Raw genomic sequence first — 16,357 nt, 5'->3', positions numbered from 1 at the left:
GCTGAGCTTCCGCGATGCTGTAGGTAGTTCTACTAGCGTTGTGATTGGAGACCAACAGCCAATCACAATGGACCTTCTTTAATTCTCTGATTGGTTGGTTTTGTGGCACAAATGTAACGCTGCTGCAGTTCGAGCGAGCGCGTGAGTGAACCGTCGAGCGAGCGCAGCGTGAAGAGGTGGAGCGAGAGAGCGCAGCAACCGCTGCCTGCGCGCAGAAAACCAGTTTGTGGCGAGGGCACCTCAGTAAACTGCGCGCACGGAATGTTTTTCTTTGCTAAAATATAGTTCTCTGTGCTCAAAACTTAAAATTACGCGCTCAGGATTGTGGCACAAATATAACGCCATAACAAACCACCAGAATGCAGGGTACAACATGGGTACTACGCCAAATGAATTCCAATTTCCTGATATTTGAGCCACCAACGTGTGTGGCTGCGTGCGCGGCAAAATTTTGGTCACCCCCGACAAAATCTCACTCCAAGGTTTTTTGAAAAGTTGGCAGCTCTGTTGTAACGATTACTCCCGTAGTTCGCGCTGAAATCGCCACTCAATGCTGAAGGAGTCTACCGTTGACTCATGCCACCTCTCAGAGTAAACATTACATTATACATTACACCGCGCAACTGACGTCTCGTAGCCGCCAGCTGCGTTCTCGACCGTGGAGCTGCTACTCCACCCTCCCGGAGCGCCGGGCGCCGCCATCACGCGGAGGCCGGTAGCCGGTAGCTTGTGTCGCGGAGCTTCACCTGAGCCGTTTAGTATCTGCATGCCCGCCCGGTGGACGATCGGGGACATCGGATGCCTGTGAAACACCGAGCCGCTTCAATCTGCGTGGCTGTGGAGCGTCGCTTGCCGTGCTGAGTGTTGAGGGCTACGCGGCTGCTTGCTGTGGACCGAATAGATGAATAGATGACGGCGATGTCCGTCCTCGATGGCCCGGAGCATCTGAGGGAGAACACTCCGGGTGCTGCGCTCTCCCGGTTAGACGTAGTGTGCTTGTCGCTCCCCGACAGCGCGAACGGTAACCTCTTAACCACACGCAGAGTGTTTGCTGCCCGCTCTTAATAAAGCATTATTTTGTGCTTTTGCTTATGTGGTTCTGGTTCTGTACCCTCTGATGAATGCGCGTGTCGTCCCTGAGGATAAAAGCTTCCGCTGAATGAACGTTACGTGTAACATAATGGGCTGCTTGCGCTTCTCTCGTCCTTCCCCGTGCTGGTGCGGGTGGCAGGGAGGGATCGACTCGCTCTCTGCCAGCTGTGAGCCTCACCCACTCACACACCTGGACAGAGGGAAGCTTGTTGCTTACACCACTTGCTGCCTTGTGCGCGCGCGCTACCACGCCTGCGGCTCGGTTTGTTGAGCTAGTTCCTGCACGATCGACCGACATCCAATCGGACCTTCGGAGTTGACGGCAACACTGTGGTGTAGGACCCGCTAACTGAACGCTACGCTACGCTTCACCTTGGGAGCGTGCTGAAATGACAACTGACAGCAAAAGAGAGAACAGTTTTTTAACGTTGCCTGCCCCAATGCGATTGGTTTACGGCAACGACACCCACGCCTGATACTACTCGACCCCGCCCCTAATCAGCTGGCCGTGCGCCCCCAGGGAGAGAGGAGGCCACCAGGGAACGGCACAGCCTGGCCAGTCTTCCTGACTGAATTTTCGCCTAAGCTTCATTTAGCATCCAGACACCCGATTGGTTTTCTCCGCGATGCGCCGGCAGATCGGAGCGACACCGGGTGGGAAAAGTGGTCGGTGGAAAGTTGGTATTTATCGACATGGAGCCTCGTCCTCTTCCTCCTCCTCTTCCTCATGCAGAGTCCACGTAACGTTAGATGAGTATCTTCGTGACTGTGGGTTTGTCCTAAATGTTTTATTGAGTCTGGCACAACACAGCGACTTGCAAGCAGCGTATTAAATAAAGTGATGTGTGTCCTAATGCAGCTTTGCAAATGAACACAAAGGGATTCTGTATTTGCTCATGAAGCCCGAAAATACTGGTTAACCAATTGCTTTGTTGTAAGAGTGTTATTAGTTGTACACTCTTTCACTAAACAGATAATGTGTTCATTGCTGGATTACATGTTGCTCTCATAGGCAATTATTTGGATCATGGTAAAAGTATTTCCATCTCAGGCCTGCAGTGCAAAGAGCACTATGATGTGTAATGCTCACCGCATTGTTTGATCTATGTTTAGTGATGTTTTATAGCCATCAGTACGTGATGTTAACTCTTCTGCAGGCAAAAAAGGCTGAACATGCCACCTAGCAAATTCTGATAACATATATTGAGCTTTGCATCCTGTCATCCGCTCGTGACTGTACCTGAAGCCAAGAAGGAAGAAAATAAAGAGCTGCAGCTGTAATTAAACAAAGAGAAAAAGCCAGGCAAACAATCGTGGACCGACTGAATGCGAAAGGATTTAAAAAATATGTACTTGCTAGGAAAGTTGTAGACTGTTTTATTGGCTTTTAATATGATTTTTCTACGTGTTGGTTTTATATCTGTGTTTATGTGCTAAATGTGCTGGCTTTACTGTTAAGTGTCTTTGAGTAGCCTACCATGTAAAGCACTATATAAATACAATATAGTATTATTATTTATCCTACTTTGCCTTAAAAGTGAGCAGAGGGAATTCATCTTCCTGTGTCTAATTCTAAATATCTTTCTACAACTAAGGTTCATACAGAATAAACAAGACAGGAACAGGCTAAGATAAAATATAAAAGCATTTGGCCAGTTGATAAGTGCTCAGTTTGCAAATGGTGTAGAAATAACTTATAATAACATATTTTATCTAAACTGATTTAAGCAGTTAAGAGGGCTCATTTGTCTGGCGGGGGGCACGAGCACCAGGCTTCACCCCAGCTGAGGAAAAGGCAGGCCTGTGATGGAAGGGATCCAGGGTGGGACAGCTACTGACTGTGTTCCACCTGCAGCACCTGCCCTCTTCATACATGCTACATTCTCCAGTACATTGTCGGGATCTCCGATCCCTCCGAGTTGGTTGGTTGAGAAGGATCACAACACGTTGATCAATTAAAGTAAAAAAGTTAACATTTATTTAGAAGAGAAAAAGATTACGTGAGCAACTCTCCGCAGATATCTGCCTCTAACTATTGCTTGCAAGCAGGAGGTCGAACACACAAGCACGTATTTCAGCGTTCGGTGTAAATGGCGTTTCCGAGCAGTAAAAACGCTGACTTTTTATACACATGTGAAGACTATCCTCAGTGCCAAGTACGAGAAGCAAATAAGATATGAACCAAGGCCATGAACAGAAGTCCCTTGTATCAAAGCGTCTATGAGATCGAGATCGAGGCCTTCTCAGGACACAGCTGCAAACTAACATTTTGTATCATGCTGCTCTTTGCACGTCAGGGTCAAATACGGACACTTGAGACCCGGGTTTAGCACAAGACAATGTTTTAACATATTTTACATATTTTACCATTACATTCATCTCGCTCAACATCAAACACAATCACCCATTTACACGGAATATGTGGACTGTCTTGTGGAACTCTTCTTTGATGTGACACATTCTTCTGGGGCCAGGGAAGGTAATAAAGATGTGTGCCAAGGACTTCAGTGCCAAACACACACTTCTGACAGTACAGCAAATAGTGCCTTTATTTACAGGTTCGGCATATAAAGACACGCCGCTTGCAAAAAAGCGCCGTGCCATACGGAGCATGTGTGGGATGGTGAGATGGCTTCACGCTGGTCTGATCTGTCCAAAACATCCTCTCGTGTCTGAAAGCACGTCTCAATATCAGTGCTTCTTCATCCAAAACGTGGTTCAGAAATGGGCTTCATGGTGCAGGAAGAAACACAGGTGAATGGGACTTTATATATCGGCCTCATCACGTTTACAATTGTTCACTCCTCAGTGTCTTTAAAAGAAAAAACACATTGTGATTAGGCTAGAGTAAGATGAATTAGTGATTTTTTAAAAATAAATAGACCGCTCTAATATATATCTATAAATATCCTCTATATAATATATATATATAATGTGTATATATAAAACCACACAAAGTGAGTTTTGTTGTATTTTGCATTCCGTTGTCATGGAGTCCACTCTATGACACGGGCTGCATTTCCATGACAACGGAATTGTGACATCATCAACAATTCCTTTGATGAGTCTCAAGGTGCACTAAATCATTGCGTTTCTGGTTCCAGAAGAGTGCAGTTGGATATTTTCTCTGGAAAGTATCTGCGATATTTGTCCTTTACAGACGTAAGTAGTTCTTTGGAAGATTCATCACCATTTTTCAGAGGTTACATTGAGTCATTTAGCGACAAATAAAACAACAGTCTTTTTTACATTACATTACATTACAAGTCATTTAGCTGACGCTTTTATCCAAAGCGACATACATTACATTTTTAACCCATGGCATTTACATTTTTGCCCAGGGAGCAATTAGGGGTTAGGTGTCTTGCTCAAGGACACTTCGACATGGAACATGGAGCAGCCGGGACTTGAACCACCAACCTTGCAGTTCCTGGCGGTTAGGGTTAGGAGCACCCTCTCTACTCAATGCGCCACGGTCGACCCCCTTTTTCAAGACTACACCCCTTTTCAGGGCTGACCAACAGTCTTTTTCAAGACTACACCCCTTTTAAGAGCTGACCAACAGTCTTTTTCAAGACTACACCCCTTTTCAGGGCTGACCAACAGTCTTTTTCAAGACTACACCCCTTTTAAGAGCTGACCAACAGTCTTTTTCAAGACTACACCCCTTTTCAGGGCTGACCAACAGTCTTTTTCAAGACTACACCCCTTTTAAGAGCTGACCAACAGTCTTTTTCAAGACTACACCCCTTTTCAGGGCTGACCAACAGTCTTTTTCAAGACTACACCCCTTTTAAGAGCTGACCAACAGTCTTTTTCAAGACTACACCCCTTTTTAGAGCTGACCAACAGTCTTTTTCAAGACTAAACCCCTTTTCAGGGCTGACCAACAGTCTTTTTCAAGACTACACCCCTTTTCAGGGCTGACCAACAGTCTTTTTCAAGACTACACCCCTTTTCAGGGCTGACCAACAGTCTTTTTCAAGACTACACCCCTTTTAAGAGCTGACCAACAGTCTTTTTCAAGACTACACCCCTTTTCAGGGCTGACCAACAGTCTTTTTCAAGACTACACCCCTTTTAAGAGCTGACCAACAGTCTTTTTCAAGACTACACCCCTTTTCAGGGCTGACCAACAGTCTTTTTCAAGACTACACCCCTTTTTGGGGTTCAACTGTGGGTTTTCCCTCCATCTATGGGTTTCCCACGTAAAAAAAAAAAAACTCCTCCGCGAATCGCCACCTTAACGTGGTGGAGGAGTTTGAGTGGCTCAGTGATCCTGTGATCTGTGTTGTCTGTGGCACAAGCACCTTGTGCGATGGACAACATGTCTCAGGGGAGAGTCGAGACTAAGAGCGATTCAAAAACCCTAATGTTTAATCAAACAATAATACAATGGCTTTACAGCCTAATATCTATATAGTGTTAAAAAAAAAACACCAGCCACAAGACAGTCTAAAAGGTTCTTAAATGACCTTCTGATCACATTGTAACGGACTGACGTGTTGTGTGAGCGAGGTTATGCATTAAGAGATTGTCCTTAAAGGACTTTCTTACATTACTTTTACTTTTATACTATAAGTAATTTTGAAACCAGTACTTTTATACTTTTACTTAAGTAAAAAGCTTCTACAGGAGTCTTTTTAAACCCTAGTATATGTACTTCTATTGAGTAATGAATGTGAATACTTTCTTGGTCACCGTCTCTTAAGCCCTGGAGCTCAAAGCCTGTAAACCCAACGGTGAGGCCCGGAGAAGGGAACGCACAGCCCGCCCATCCATTTCACTTCACAGTAATCTCTAGTTAATTCAACAAAGCATTTCATTCCCCCCCACAGGTAAGAGCAATCCGTACTGTGAGCTGACGATGGGGGCTCAGTGCTACACGTCCCGACCGATCAGCGACACTCTGAACCCAAAGTGGAACTTCCACTGCCAGTTCTTCGTCAAAGACCTCTACCAGGACATCCTGTGCGTCACTGTGTTCGAGAAGGACCAGTTCTCACCAGACGGTCAGTGGAGAAGAGACACACGGAAATTTGTAAACGCACGCAACCACGGCTTGCAATTCGGGCTTTTGAGCTTTGTAAGCAGCAGACATTACCCGTTACATCTTTTGTTTTGGTATGCTGCAGTCCCTTTTTTTCTTTGTGTTCTTTGCTTTTAACAAAGATATTTTGCAAATATATGTATATTATATGTGTTGACACACTGACATTGGTAATATCTTTAAGAGGAGCATCAATCAGCCTCGGACTGATATTTGAACCCCCCTTGGAGACGTATGTTTCTTTGTCATTTAATCACTTCAGATTTTCTGGGTCGTACTGAAGTTCCTGTGGCAACTATAAAGAAAGAGATGGAGAGCAAAGGAGCCGCGAACCGTCGCCTGCTACTGCACGAAGTCCCCACTGGAGAAGTTTGGGTCAAACTAGACCTGCAGCTTTACGAGCCAACCAAATAAAGAGAGGACATTTGCATGTTTATCAACAGCTGGATACATCTGGAAGGGCCTATTTGTAGCAAGAGCTGCCTTTAAAAACTGATTTTACCGTCACTGCCCTTTTCTGCCTCAACTCACGTTACCCTATCAAAGGTCTCATCATCTCTGATGTATGTAATGTCTCGAGATAAAAGGGTGTCCTGGTTAGCAACAAACCAGCACAAATGTAAACATAAAAGTTGTAGTTGCAGTTTATTTTATTAGGATGTTGACAATACCTGACAATAGCTTATGCCCCTTGAGAGTACTGTTAGTAGTAATTGGTTTAGAGAGAAAACACTGATATGTGATAAGCAGCGGCCTGAAGGAATACAAATGTTGATGAGATGCATTGTACCGAATATATAGAGCCGCTTCCACCTGATTAGGAGATATAACATGGGTTTTGTGCTACTACTTCCATGTCACCAGTACAAGATTAGCTACATTTTGACCAAAAATGAGATTCTGATGCTCAACTGTAACAATTACATTACATGCTCTTGCCTGTACATTACACACCAAGTATGAAATCCAAAAAAGGACTGAAAAGATTAAAATGTTGAATTAAGATTTGCCGAACAATATTTGTTGAATTAGCATTCCAAAAAAAAAATAAAACCAGGTAAAATGACTGCACAGTATGTGTTTTTATAAAATGTACAGAAATAAATGATAACAATAAAACGATCACTGATTCTTTAACCATTTACATCAGCGTTAGTAATTTACAGTAGTTTTTAAATTCGAAAAAAATAGAATGGCTGAACGTCAGAAACGGCATTAGCGCCATATGAAGTGGTAGCAAAAGTAAAAGATGAGTAACGCAAAACAAACAACGCAATACACTCATCTGTTGGCCATTGAATAAAGTCAAAAAGATACTTATACAAACATACATGACCGTGGCTCCCCACGGAACATTAACTAAAGTCCAACTGTGGCACAATCAAACCGCCTTTAAAACAAAGCTTCAAATCATGAATACTGACCGGTCATGCATGGAACATTTAGTCAGATCAATCAATCTTTTTAGAAAGGTTTAGCAAACTTTTAAAATATATACTTTCAAACCAATTTACAATATGTCATCATCTACATTCTTCGCCAGCAAAACATACATCTTCATAGCGACCGTTCAGCCTAAAACTAACCCGTCTCTTGTGTCGGCTCGAACCAAGAACATCAAGTGATGCTCACCTCCTGTTAGTGAACTCCAGACCTGTGAGAGTCATCGGGCACATGTTCCTCCTCTTCTTTGATCCAAGCGTCCAGCAAACATTGAGGATTCTAATTTTCTGATTTGACATCATAAAGAGGACCACGTTGTGGTTCTGGTTCTGGAGTCGTACTGCCATAGCGTGGATCATATTCCTCCCCTTTTATCTCCAGTTTTACCCAGAGAGGACTGTCAGACTCTAAAGGACGAGTGTAGCAGTTCTCTGGTGCTATTTCTTCCTGTTCCATGTCACCAATATACAAGTTCAGTTTTCGATTTTCTCCTGATTCCAACCCATTTGTAGTGAGAGTGGATAAGCGGCTTACTTTTCTTCGAGGGGTTGTCTTTGCCGTTTTCACCTGTGTTTCCACTGGCGACTTGGCGCTTGTCTTTAGAATTGGTAGACTTGATGAGATATCGGTGCTGAGGGGAGACTCATGAACTCCCAGACAGCTTGGTCCCAAGTTTGTGACTTTGCCTGAGTTTAGATTAGACCCCACTACAGAAAAGGTGTGGTAGTTCTCCACCGCCATCTCCTCCAGTTCTTTGTCACGTTCATTGCCAGAGTAGGAGTCTAGATCAAACTCTGATGGAGGACAAGTTTGACAATCATCTCCCTCGGCCTTTTGAGTGGTAGAAACATCAGTGTTATGCAGAGGTGTCAAGTAACGAAGTACAAATACTTCGTTACTGTATTAAGTAGAAATTTTGGGTATCTATACTCTACTGGAGTATTTATTTTTCAGACGACCTTTTACTTCTACTCCTTACATTTTCACGACAATATCTGTACTTTCTACTCTTTACATTTTAAAAACAGTCACGTTACTTCCGGCTTCTCCAGATAAATGGCGCTATCCGGACAGAGTGAATGTGATTTGTGTTTGGATGAGAAGTATAAACATTTCAATCCGGAGAGACTTGTTGAAATTTGAACAATGATTTATTATAACAGGTATAATATGATATTGAGAGTTGTTTGGGGCTTGGACTCCATCCTGCCGCAGGACAGACCCGGGGCCGGGATCTCGAGCTGAGACGAGGCATATCCCCCCCTTGGGAGTCCAGACACTGGTGGTGGTGGTGGTAGAGCCCAAGTTGCATAACTCTCCAGCTATGCCAGGTTCTGCTGTAGATTGGAGGTGTCAGGGGTGGTGGCGGGTCACCTTGGGAGCGTGCTGAAATGACAACTGACAGCAAAAGAGAGGAGAACAGTTTTTTAACGTTGCCTGCCCCAATGCGATTGGTTTACGGCAACGACACCCACGCCTGATACTACTCGACCCCGCCCCTAATCAGCTGGCCGTGCGCCCCCAGGGAGAGAGGAGGCCACCAGGGAACGGCACAGCCTGTCCAGTCTTCCTGACTGAATTTTCGCCTAAGCTTCATTTAGCATCCAGACACCCGATTGGTTTTCTCCGCGATGCGCCGGCAGATCGGAGCGACACCGGGTGGGAAAAGTGGTCGGTGGAAAGTTGGTATTTATCGACATGGAGCCTCGTCCTCTTCCTCCTCCTCTTCCTCATGCAGAGTCCACGTAACGTTAGATGAGTATCTTCGTGACTGTGGGTTTGTCCTAAATGTTTTATTGAGTCTGGCACAACACAGCGACTTGCAAGCAGCGTATTAAATAAAGTGATGTGTGTCTTAATGCGGCTTTGCAAATGAACACAAAGGGATTCTGTATTTGCTCATGAAGCCCGAAAATACTGGTTAACCAATTGCTTTGTTGTAAGAGTGTTATTAGTTGTACACTCTTTCACTAAACAGATAATGTGTTCATTGCTGGATTACATGTTGCTCTCATAGGCAATTATTTGGATCATGGTAAAAGTATTTCCATCTCAGGCCTGCAGTGCAAAGAGCACTATGATGTGTAATGCTCACCGCATTGTTTGATCTATGTTTAGTGATGTTTTATAGCCATCAGTACGTGATGTTAACTCTTCTGCAGGCAAAAAAGGCTGAACATGCCACCTAGCAAATTCTGATAACATATATTGAGCTTTGCATCCTGTCATCCGCTCGTGACTGTACCTGAAGCCAAGAAGGAAGAAAATAAAGAGCTGCAGCTGTAATTAAACAAAGAGAAAAAGCCAGGCAAACAATCGTGGACCGACTGAATGCGAAAGGATTTAAAAAATATGTACTTGCTAGGAAAGTTGTAGACTGTTTTATTGGCTTTTAATATGATTTTTCTACGTGTTGGTTTTATATCTGTGTTTATGTGCTAAATGTGCTGGCTTTACTGTTAAGTGTCTTTGAGTAGCCTACCATGTAAAGCACTATATAAATACAATATAGTATTATTATTTATCCTACTTTGCCTTAAAAGTGAGCAGAGGGAATTCATCTTCCTGTGTCTAATTCTAAATATCTTTCTACAACTAAGGTTCATACAGAATAAACAAGACAGGAACAGGCTAAGATAAAATATAAAAGCATTTGGCCAGTTGATAAGTGCTCAGTTTGCAAATGGTGTAGAAATAACTTATAATAACATATTTTATCTAAACTGATTTAAGCAGTTAAGAGGGCTCATTTGTCTGGCGGGGGGCACGAGCACCAGGCTTCACCCCAGCTGAGGAAAAGGCAGGCCTGTGATGGAAGGGATCCAGGGTGGGACAGCTACTGACTGTGTTCCACCTGCAGAACCTGCCCTCTTCATACATGCTACATTCTCCAGTACATTGTCAGGATCTCCAATCCCTCCGAGTTGGTTGGTTGAGAAGGATCACAACACGTTGATCAATTAAAGTAAAAAAGTTAACATTTATTTAGAAGAGAAAAAGATTACGTGAGCAACTCTCTGCAGATATCTGCCTCTAACTATTGCTTGCAAGCAGGAGGTCGAACACACAAGCACGTATTTCAGCGTTCGGTGTAAATGGCGTTTCCGAGCAGTAAAAACGCTGACTTTTTATACACATGTGAAGACTATCCTCAGTGCCAAGTACGAGAAGCAAATAAGATATGAACCAAGGCCATGAACAGAAGTCCCTTGTATCGAAGCGTCTATGAGATCGAGATCGAGGCCTTCTCAGGACACAGCTGCAAACTAACATTTTGTATCATGCTGCTCTTTGCACGTCAGGGTCAAATACGGACACTTGAGACCCGGGTTTAGCACAAGACAATGTTTTAACATATTTTACATATTTTACCATTACATCCATCTCGCTCAACATCAAACACAATCACCCATTTACACGGAATATGTGGACTGTCTTGTGGAAATCTTCTTTGATGTGACACATTCTTCTGGGGCCAGGGAAGGTAATAAAGATGTGTGCCAAGGACTTCAGTGCCAAACACACACTTCTGACAGTACAGCAAATAGTGCCTTTATTTACAGGTTCGGCATATAAAGACACGCCGCTTGCAAAAAAGCGCCGTGCCATACGGAGCATGCGTGGGATGGTGAGATGGCTTCACGCTGGTCTGATCTGTCCAAAACATCCTCTCGTGTCTGAAAGCACGTCTCAATATCGGTGCTTCTTCATCCAAAACGTGGTTCAGAAATGGGCTTCATGGTGCAGGAAGAAACACAGGTGAATGGGACTTTATATATCGGCCTCATCACGTTTACAATTGTTCACTCCTCAGTGTCTTTAAAAGAAAAAACACATTGTGATTAGGCTAGAGTAAGATGAATTAGTGATTTTTTAAAATAAATAGACCGCTCTAATATATATCTATAAATATCCTCTATATAATATATATATAATGTGTATATATAAAACCACACAAAGTGAGTTTTGTTGTATTTTGCATTCCGTTGTCATGGAGTCCACTCTATGACACGGGCTGCATTTCCATGACAACGGAATTGTGACATCATCAACAAATCCTTTGATGAGTCTCAAGGTGCACTAAATCATTGCGTTTCTGGTTCCAGAAGAGTGCAGTTGGATATTTTCTCTGGAAAGTATCTGCGATATTTGTCCTTTACAGACGTAAGTAGTTCTTTGGAAGATTCATCACCATTTTTCAGAGGTTACATTGAGTCATTTAGCGACAAATAAAACAACAGTCTTTTTTACATTACATTACATTACAAGTCATTTAGCTGACGCTTTTATCCAAAGCGACATACATTACATTTTTAACCCATGGCATTTACATTTTTGCCCAGGGAGCAATTAGGGGTTAGGTGTCTTGCTCAAGGACACTTCGACATGGAACATGGAGCAGCCGGGACTTGAACCACCAACCTTGCAGTTCCTGGCGGTTAGGGTTAGGAGCACCCTCTCTACTCAATGCGCCACGGTCGACCCCCTTTTTCAAGACTACACCCCTTTTCAGGGCTGACCAACAGTCTTTTTCAAGACTACACCCCTTTTAAGAGCTGACCAACAGTCTTTTTCAAGACTACACCCCTTTTCAGGGCTGACCAACAGTCTTTTTCAAGACTACACCCCTTTTAAGAGCTGACCAACAGTCTTTTTCAAGACTACACCCCTTTTCAGGGCTGACCAACAGTCTTTTTCAAGACTACACCCCTTTTAAGAGCTGACCAACAGTCTTTTTCAAGACTACACCCCTTTTCAGGGCTGACCAACAGTCTTTTTCAAGACTACACCCCTTTTAAGAGCTGACCAACAGTCTTTTTCAAGACTACACCCCTTTTCAGGGCTGACCAACAGTCTTTTTCAAGACTACACCCCTTTTAAGAGCTGACCAACAGTCTTTTTCAAGACTACACCCCTTTTCAGGGCTGACCAACAGTCTTTTTCAAGACTACACCCCTTTTAAGAGCTGACCAACAGTCTTTTTCAAGACTACACCCCTTTTTAGAGCTGACCAACAGTCTTTTTCAAGACTAAACCCCTTTTCAGGGCTGACCAACAGTCTTTTTCAAGACTACACCCCTTTTCAGGGCTGACCAACAGTCTTTTTCAAGACTACACCCCTTTTAAGAGCTGACCAACAGTCTTTTTCAAGACTACACCCCTTTTCAGGGCTGACCAACAGTCTTTTTCAAGACTACACCCCTTTTCAGGGCTGACCAACAGTCTTTTTCAAGACTACACCCCTTTTAAGAGCTGACCAACAGTCTTTTTCAAGACTACACCCCTTTTCAGGGCTGACCAACAGTCTTTTTCAAGACTACACCCCTTTTAAGAGCTGACCAACAGTCTTTTTCAAGACTACACCCCTTTTCAGGGCTGACCAACAGTCTTTTTCAAGACTACACCCCTTTTTGGGGTTCAACTGTGGGTTTTCCCTCCATCTATGGGTTTCCCACGTAAAAAAAAAAAACTCCTCCGCGAATCGCCACCTTAACGTGGTGGAGGAGTTTGAGTGGCTCAGTGATCCTGTGATCTGTGTTGTCTGTGGCACAAGCACCTTGTGCGATGGACAACATGTCTCAGGGGAGAGTCGAGACTAAGAGCGATTCAAAAACCCTAATGTTTAATCAAACAATAATACAATGGCTTTACAGCCTAATATCTATATAGTGTTAAAAAAAAAACACCAGCCACAAGACAGTCTAAAAGGTTCTTAAATGACCTTCTGATCACATTGTAACGGACTGACGTGTTGTGTGAGCGAGGTTATGCATTAAGAGATTGTCCTTAGTGGACTTTCTTACATTACTTTTACTTTTATACTATAAGTAATGTTGAAACCAGTACTTTTATACTTTTACTTAAGTAAAAAGCTTCTACAGGAGTCTTTTTAAACCCTAGTATATGTACTTCTATTGAGTAATGAATGTGAATACTTTCTTGGTCACCGTCTCTGAAGCCCTGGAGCTCAAAGCCTGTAAACCCAACGGTGAGGCCCGGAGAAGGGAACGCACAGCCCGCCCATCCATTTCACTTCACAGTAATCTCTAGTTAATTCAACAACGCATATCATTCCCCCCCACAGGTAAGAGCAATCCGTACTGTGAGCTGACGATGGGGGCTCAGTGCTACACGTCCCGACCGATCAGCGACACTCTGAACCCAAAGTGGAACTTCCACTGCCAGTTCTTCGTCAAAGACCTCTACCAGGACATCCTGTGCGTCACTGTGTTCGAGAAGGACCAGTTCTCACCAGACGGTCAGTGGAGAAGAGACACACGGAAATTTGTAAACGCACGCAACCACGGCTTGCAATTCGGGCTTTTGAGCTTTGTAAGCAGCAGACATTACCCGTTACATCTTTTGTTTTGGTATGCTGCAGTCCCTTTTTTTCTTTGTGTTCTTTGCTTTTAACAAAGATATTTTGCAAATATATGTATATTATATGTGTTGACACACTGACATTGGTAATATCTTTAAGAGGAGCATCAATCAGCCTCGGACTGATATTTGAACCCCCCTTGGAGACGTATGTTTCTTTGTCATTTAATCACTTCAGATTTTCTGGGTCGTACTGAAGTTCCTGTGGCAACTATAAAGAAAGAGATGGAGAGCAAAGGAGCCGCGAACCGTCGCCTGCTACTGCACGAAGTCCCCACTGGAGAAGTTTGGGTCAAACTAGACCTGCAGCTTTACGAGCCAACCAAATAAAGAGAGGACATTTGCATGTTTATCAACAGCTGGATACATCTGGAAGGGCCTATTTGTAGCAAGAGCTGCCTTTAAAAACAGATTTTACCGTCACTGCCCTTTTCTGCCTCAACTCACGTTACCCTATCAAAGGTCTCATCATCTCTGATGTATGTAATGTCTTGAGATAAAAGGGTGTCCTGGTTAGCAACAAACCAGCACAAATGTAAACATAAAAGTTGTAGTTGCAGTTTATTTTATTAGGATGTTGACAATACCTGACAATAGCTTATGCCCCTTGAGAGTACTGTTGGTAGTAATTGGTTTAGAGAGAAAACACTGATATGTGATAAGCAGCGGCCTGAAGGAATACAAATGTTGATGAGATGCATTGTACCGAATATATAGAGCCGCTTCCACCTGATTAGGAGATATAACATGGGTTTTGTGCTACTACTTCCTTGTCACCAGTACAAGATTAGCTACATTTTGACCAAAAATGAGATTCTGATGCGCAACTGTAACAATTACATTACATGCTCTTGGCTGTACATTACACACCAAGTATGAAATCCAAAAAAGGACTGAAAAGATTAAAATGTTGAATTAAGATTTGCCGAACAATATTTGTTGAATTAGCATTCCCAAAAAAATATAAAACCAGGTAAAATGACTGCACAGTATGTGTTTTTATAAAATGTACAGAAATAAATGATAACAATAAAACGATCACTAATTCTTTAACCATTTACATCAGCGTTAGTAATTTACAGTAGTTTTTAAATTTGAAAAAAATAGAATGGCTGAACGTCAGAAACGGCATTAGCGCCATATGAAGTGGTAGCAAAAGTAAAAGATGAATAACGCAAAACAAACAACGCAATACACTTATCTGTTGGCCATTGAATGAAGTCAAAAAGATACTTATACAAACATACATGACCGTGGCTCCCCACGGAACATTAACTAAAGTCCAACTGTGGCACAATCAAACCGCCTTTAAAACAAAGCTTCAAATCATGAATACTGACCGGTCATGCATGGAACATTTAGTCAGATCAATCAATCTTTTTAGAAAGGTTTAGCAAACTTTTAAAATATATACTTTCAAACCAATTTACAATATGTCATCATCTACATTCTTCGCCAGCAAAACATACATCTTCATAGCGACCGTTCAGCCTAAAACTAACCCGTCTCTTGTGTCGGCTCGAACCAAGAACATCAAGTGATGCTCACCTCCTGTTAGTGAACTCCAGACCTGTGAGAGTCATCGGGCACATGTTCCTCCTCTTCTTTGATCCAAGCGTCCAGCAAACATTGAGGATTCTAATTTTCTGATTTGACATCATAAAGAGGACCACGTTGTGGTTCTGGTTCTGGAGTCGTACTGCCATAGCGTGGATCATATTCCTCCCCTTTTATCTCCAGTTTTACCCAGAGAGGACTGTCAGACTCTAAAGGACGAGTGTAGCAGTTCTCTGGTGCTATTTCTTCCTGTTCCATGTCACCAATATACAAGTTCAGTTTTCGATTTTCTCCTGATTCCAACCCATTTGTAGTGAGAGTGGATAAGCGGCTTACTTTTCTTCGAGGGGTTGTCTTTGCCGTTTTCACCTGTGTTTCCACTGGCGACTTGGCGCTTGTCTTTAGAATTGGTAGACTTGATGAGATATCGGTGCTGAGGGGAGACTCATGAACTCCCAGACAGCTTGGTCCCAAGTTTGTGACTTTGCCTGAGTTTAGATTAGACCCCACTACAGAAAAGGTGTGGTAGCTCTCCACCGCCATCTCCTCCAGTTCTTTGTCACGTTCATTGCCAGAGTAGGAGTCTAGATCAAACTCTGATGGAGGACAAGTTTGACAATCATCTCCCTCGGCCTTTTGAGTGGTAGAAACATCAGTGTTATGCAGAGGTGTCAAGTAACGAAGTACAAATACTTCGTTACTGTATTAAGTAGAAATTTTGGGTATCTATACTTTACTGGAGTATTTATTTTTCAGACGACCTTTTACTTCTACTCCTTACATTTTCACGACAATATCTGTACTTTCTACTCTTTACATTTTAAAAACAGTCAC

The 16,357-nt window shown here is 43.0% G+C and overlaps 1 protein-coding gene and 1 long non-coding RNA gene across 2 annotated transcripts; both read left to right on the top strand.

The window, feature by feature from the left end:
* Positions 1–5,315: 5,315 nt before the first annotated feature.
* On the top strand, positions 5,316–6,773 carry LOC144389382 (uncharacterized). The gene is made up of 3 exons (XR_013453383.1): positions 5,316–5,834; positions 5,931–6,104; positions 6,405–6,773. It is a non-coding gene; the product is annotated as an uncharacterized LOC144389382 (long non-coding RNA).
* A 5,155-nt stretch (positions 6,774–11,928) lies between these two features.
* On the top strand, positions 11,929–14,885 carry LOC144389381 (intersectin-2-like). The gene is made up of 3 exons (XM_078093310.1): positions 11,929–13,574; positions 13,671–13,844; positions 14,145–14,885. Exons 1-3 carry the CDS (start codon positions 13,508–13,510, stop codon positions 14,294–14,296), a joined length of 393 nt encoding a protein of 130 aa, XP_077949436.1. The 5' UTR covers positions 11,929–13,507; the 3' UTR covers positions 14,297–14,885.
* The last annotated feature ends 1,472 nt before the right edge of the window (positions 14,886–16,357 follow it).

The sequence above is a fragment of the Gasterosteus aculeatus genome, chromosome 18 (assembly GCF_964276395.1).
Source record: "Gasterosteus aculeatus chromosome 18, fGasAcu3.hap1.1, whole genome shotgun sequence".
NCBI lineage: Eukaryota > Metazoa > Chordata > Actinopteri > Perciformes > Gasterosteidae > Gasterosteus > Gasterosteus aculeatus.
Note: the sequence above shows the minus strand (reverse complement) of the source record. Positions and strands in the feature narration are given on the sequence as shown.

Coding starts and splice junctions, on each gene's coding strand:
- LOC144389381 (XM_078093310.1), top strand. CDS start 13,508: ATGAATGTGAATACTTTCTTGGTCACCGTCTCTGAAGCCCTGGAGCTC. Junction 13,575..13,670: donor CAAAGCCTGTAAACCCAACG/GTGAGGCCCGGA, acceptor TCCCCCCCACAG/GTAAGAGCAATCCGTACTGT. Junction 13,845..14,144: donor GGACCAGTTCTCACCAGACG/GTCAGTGGAGAA, acceptor TAATCACTTCAG/ATTTTCTGGGTCGTACTGAA.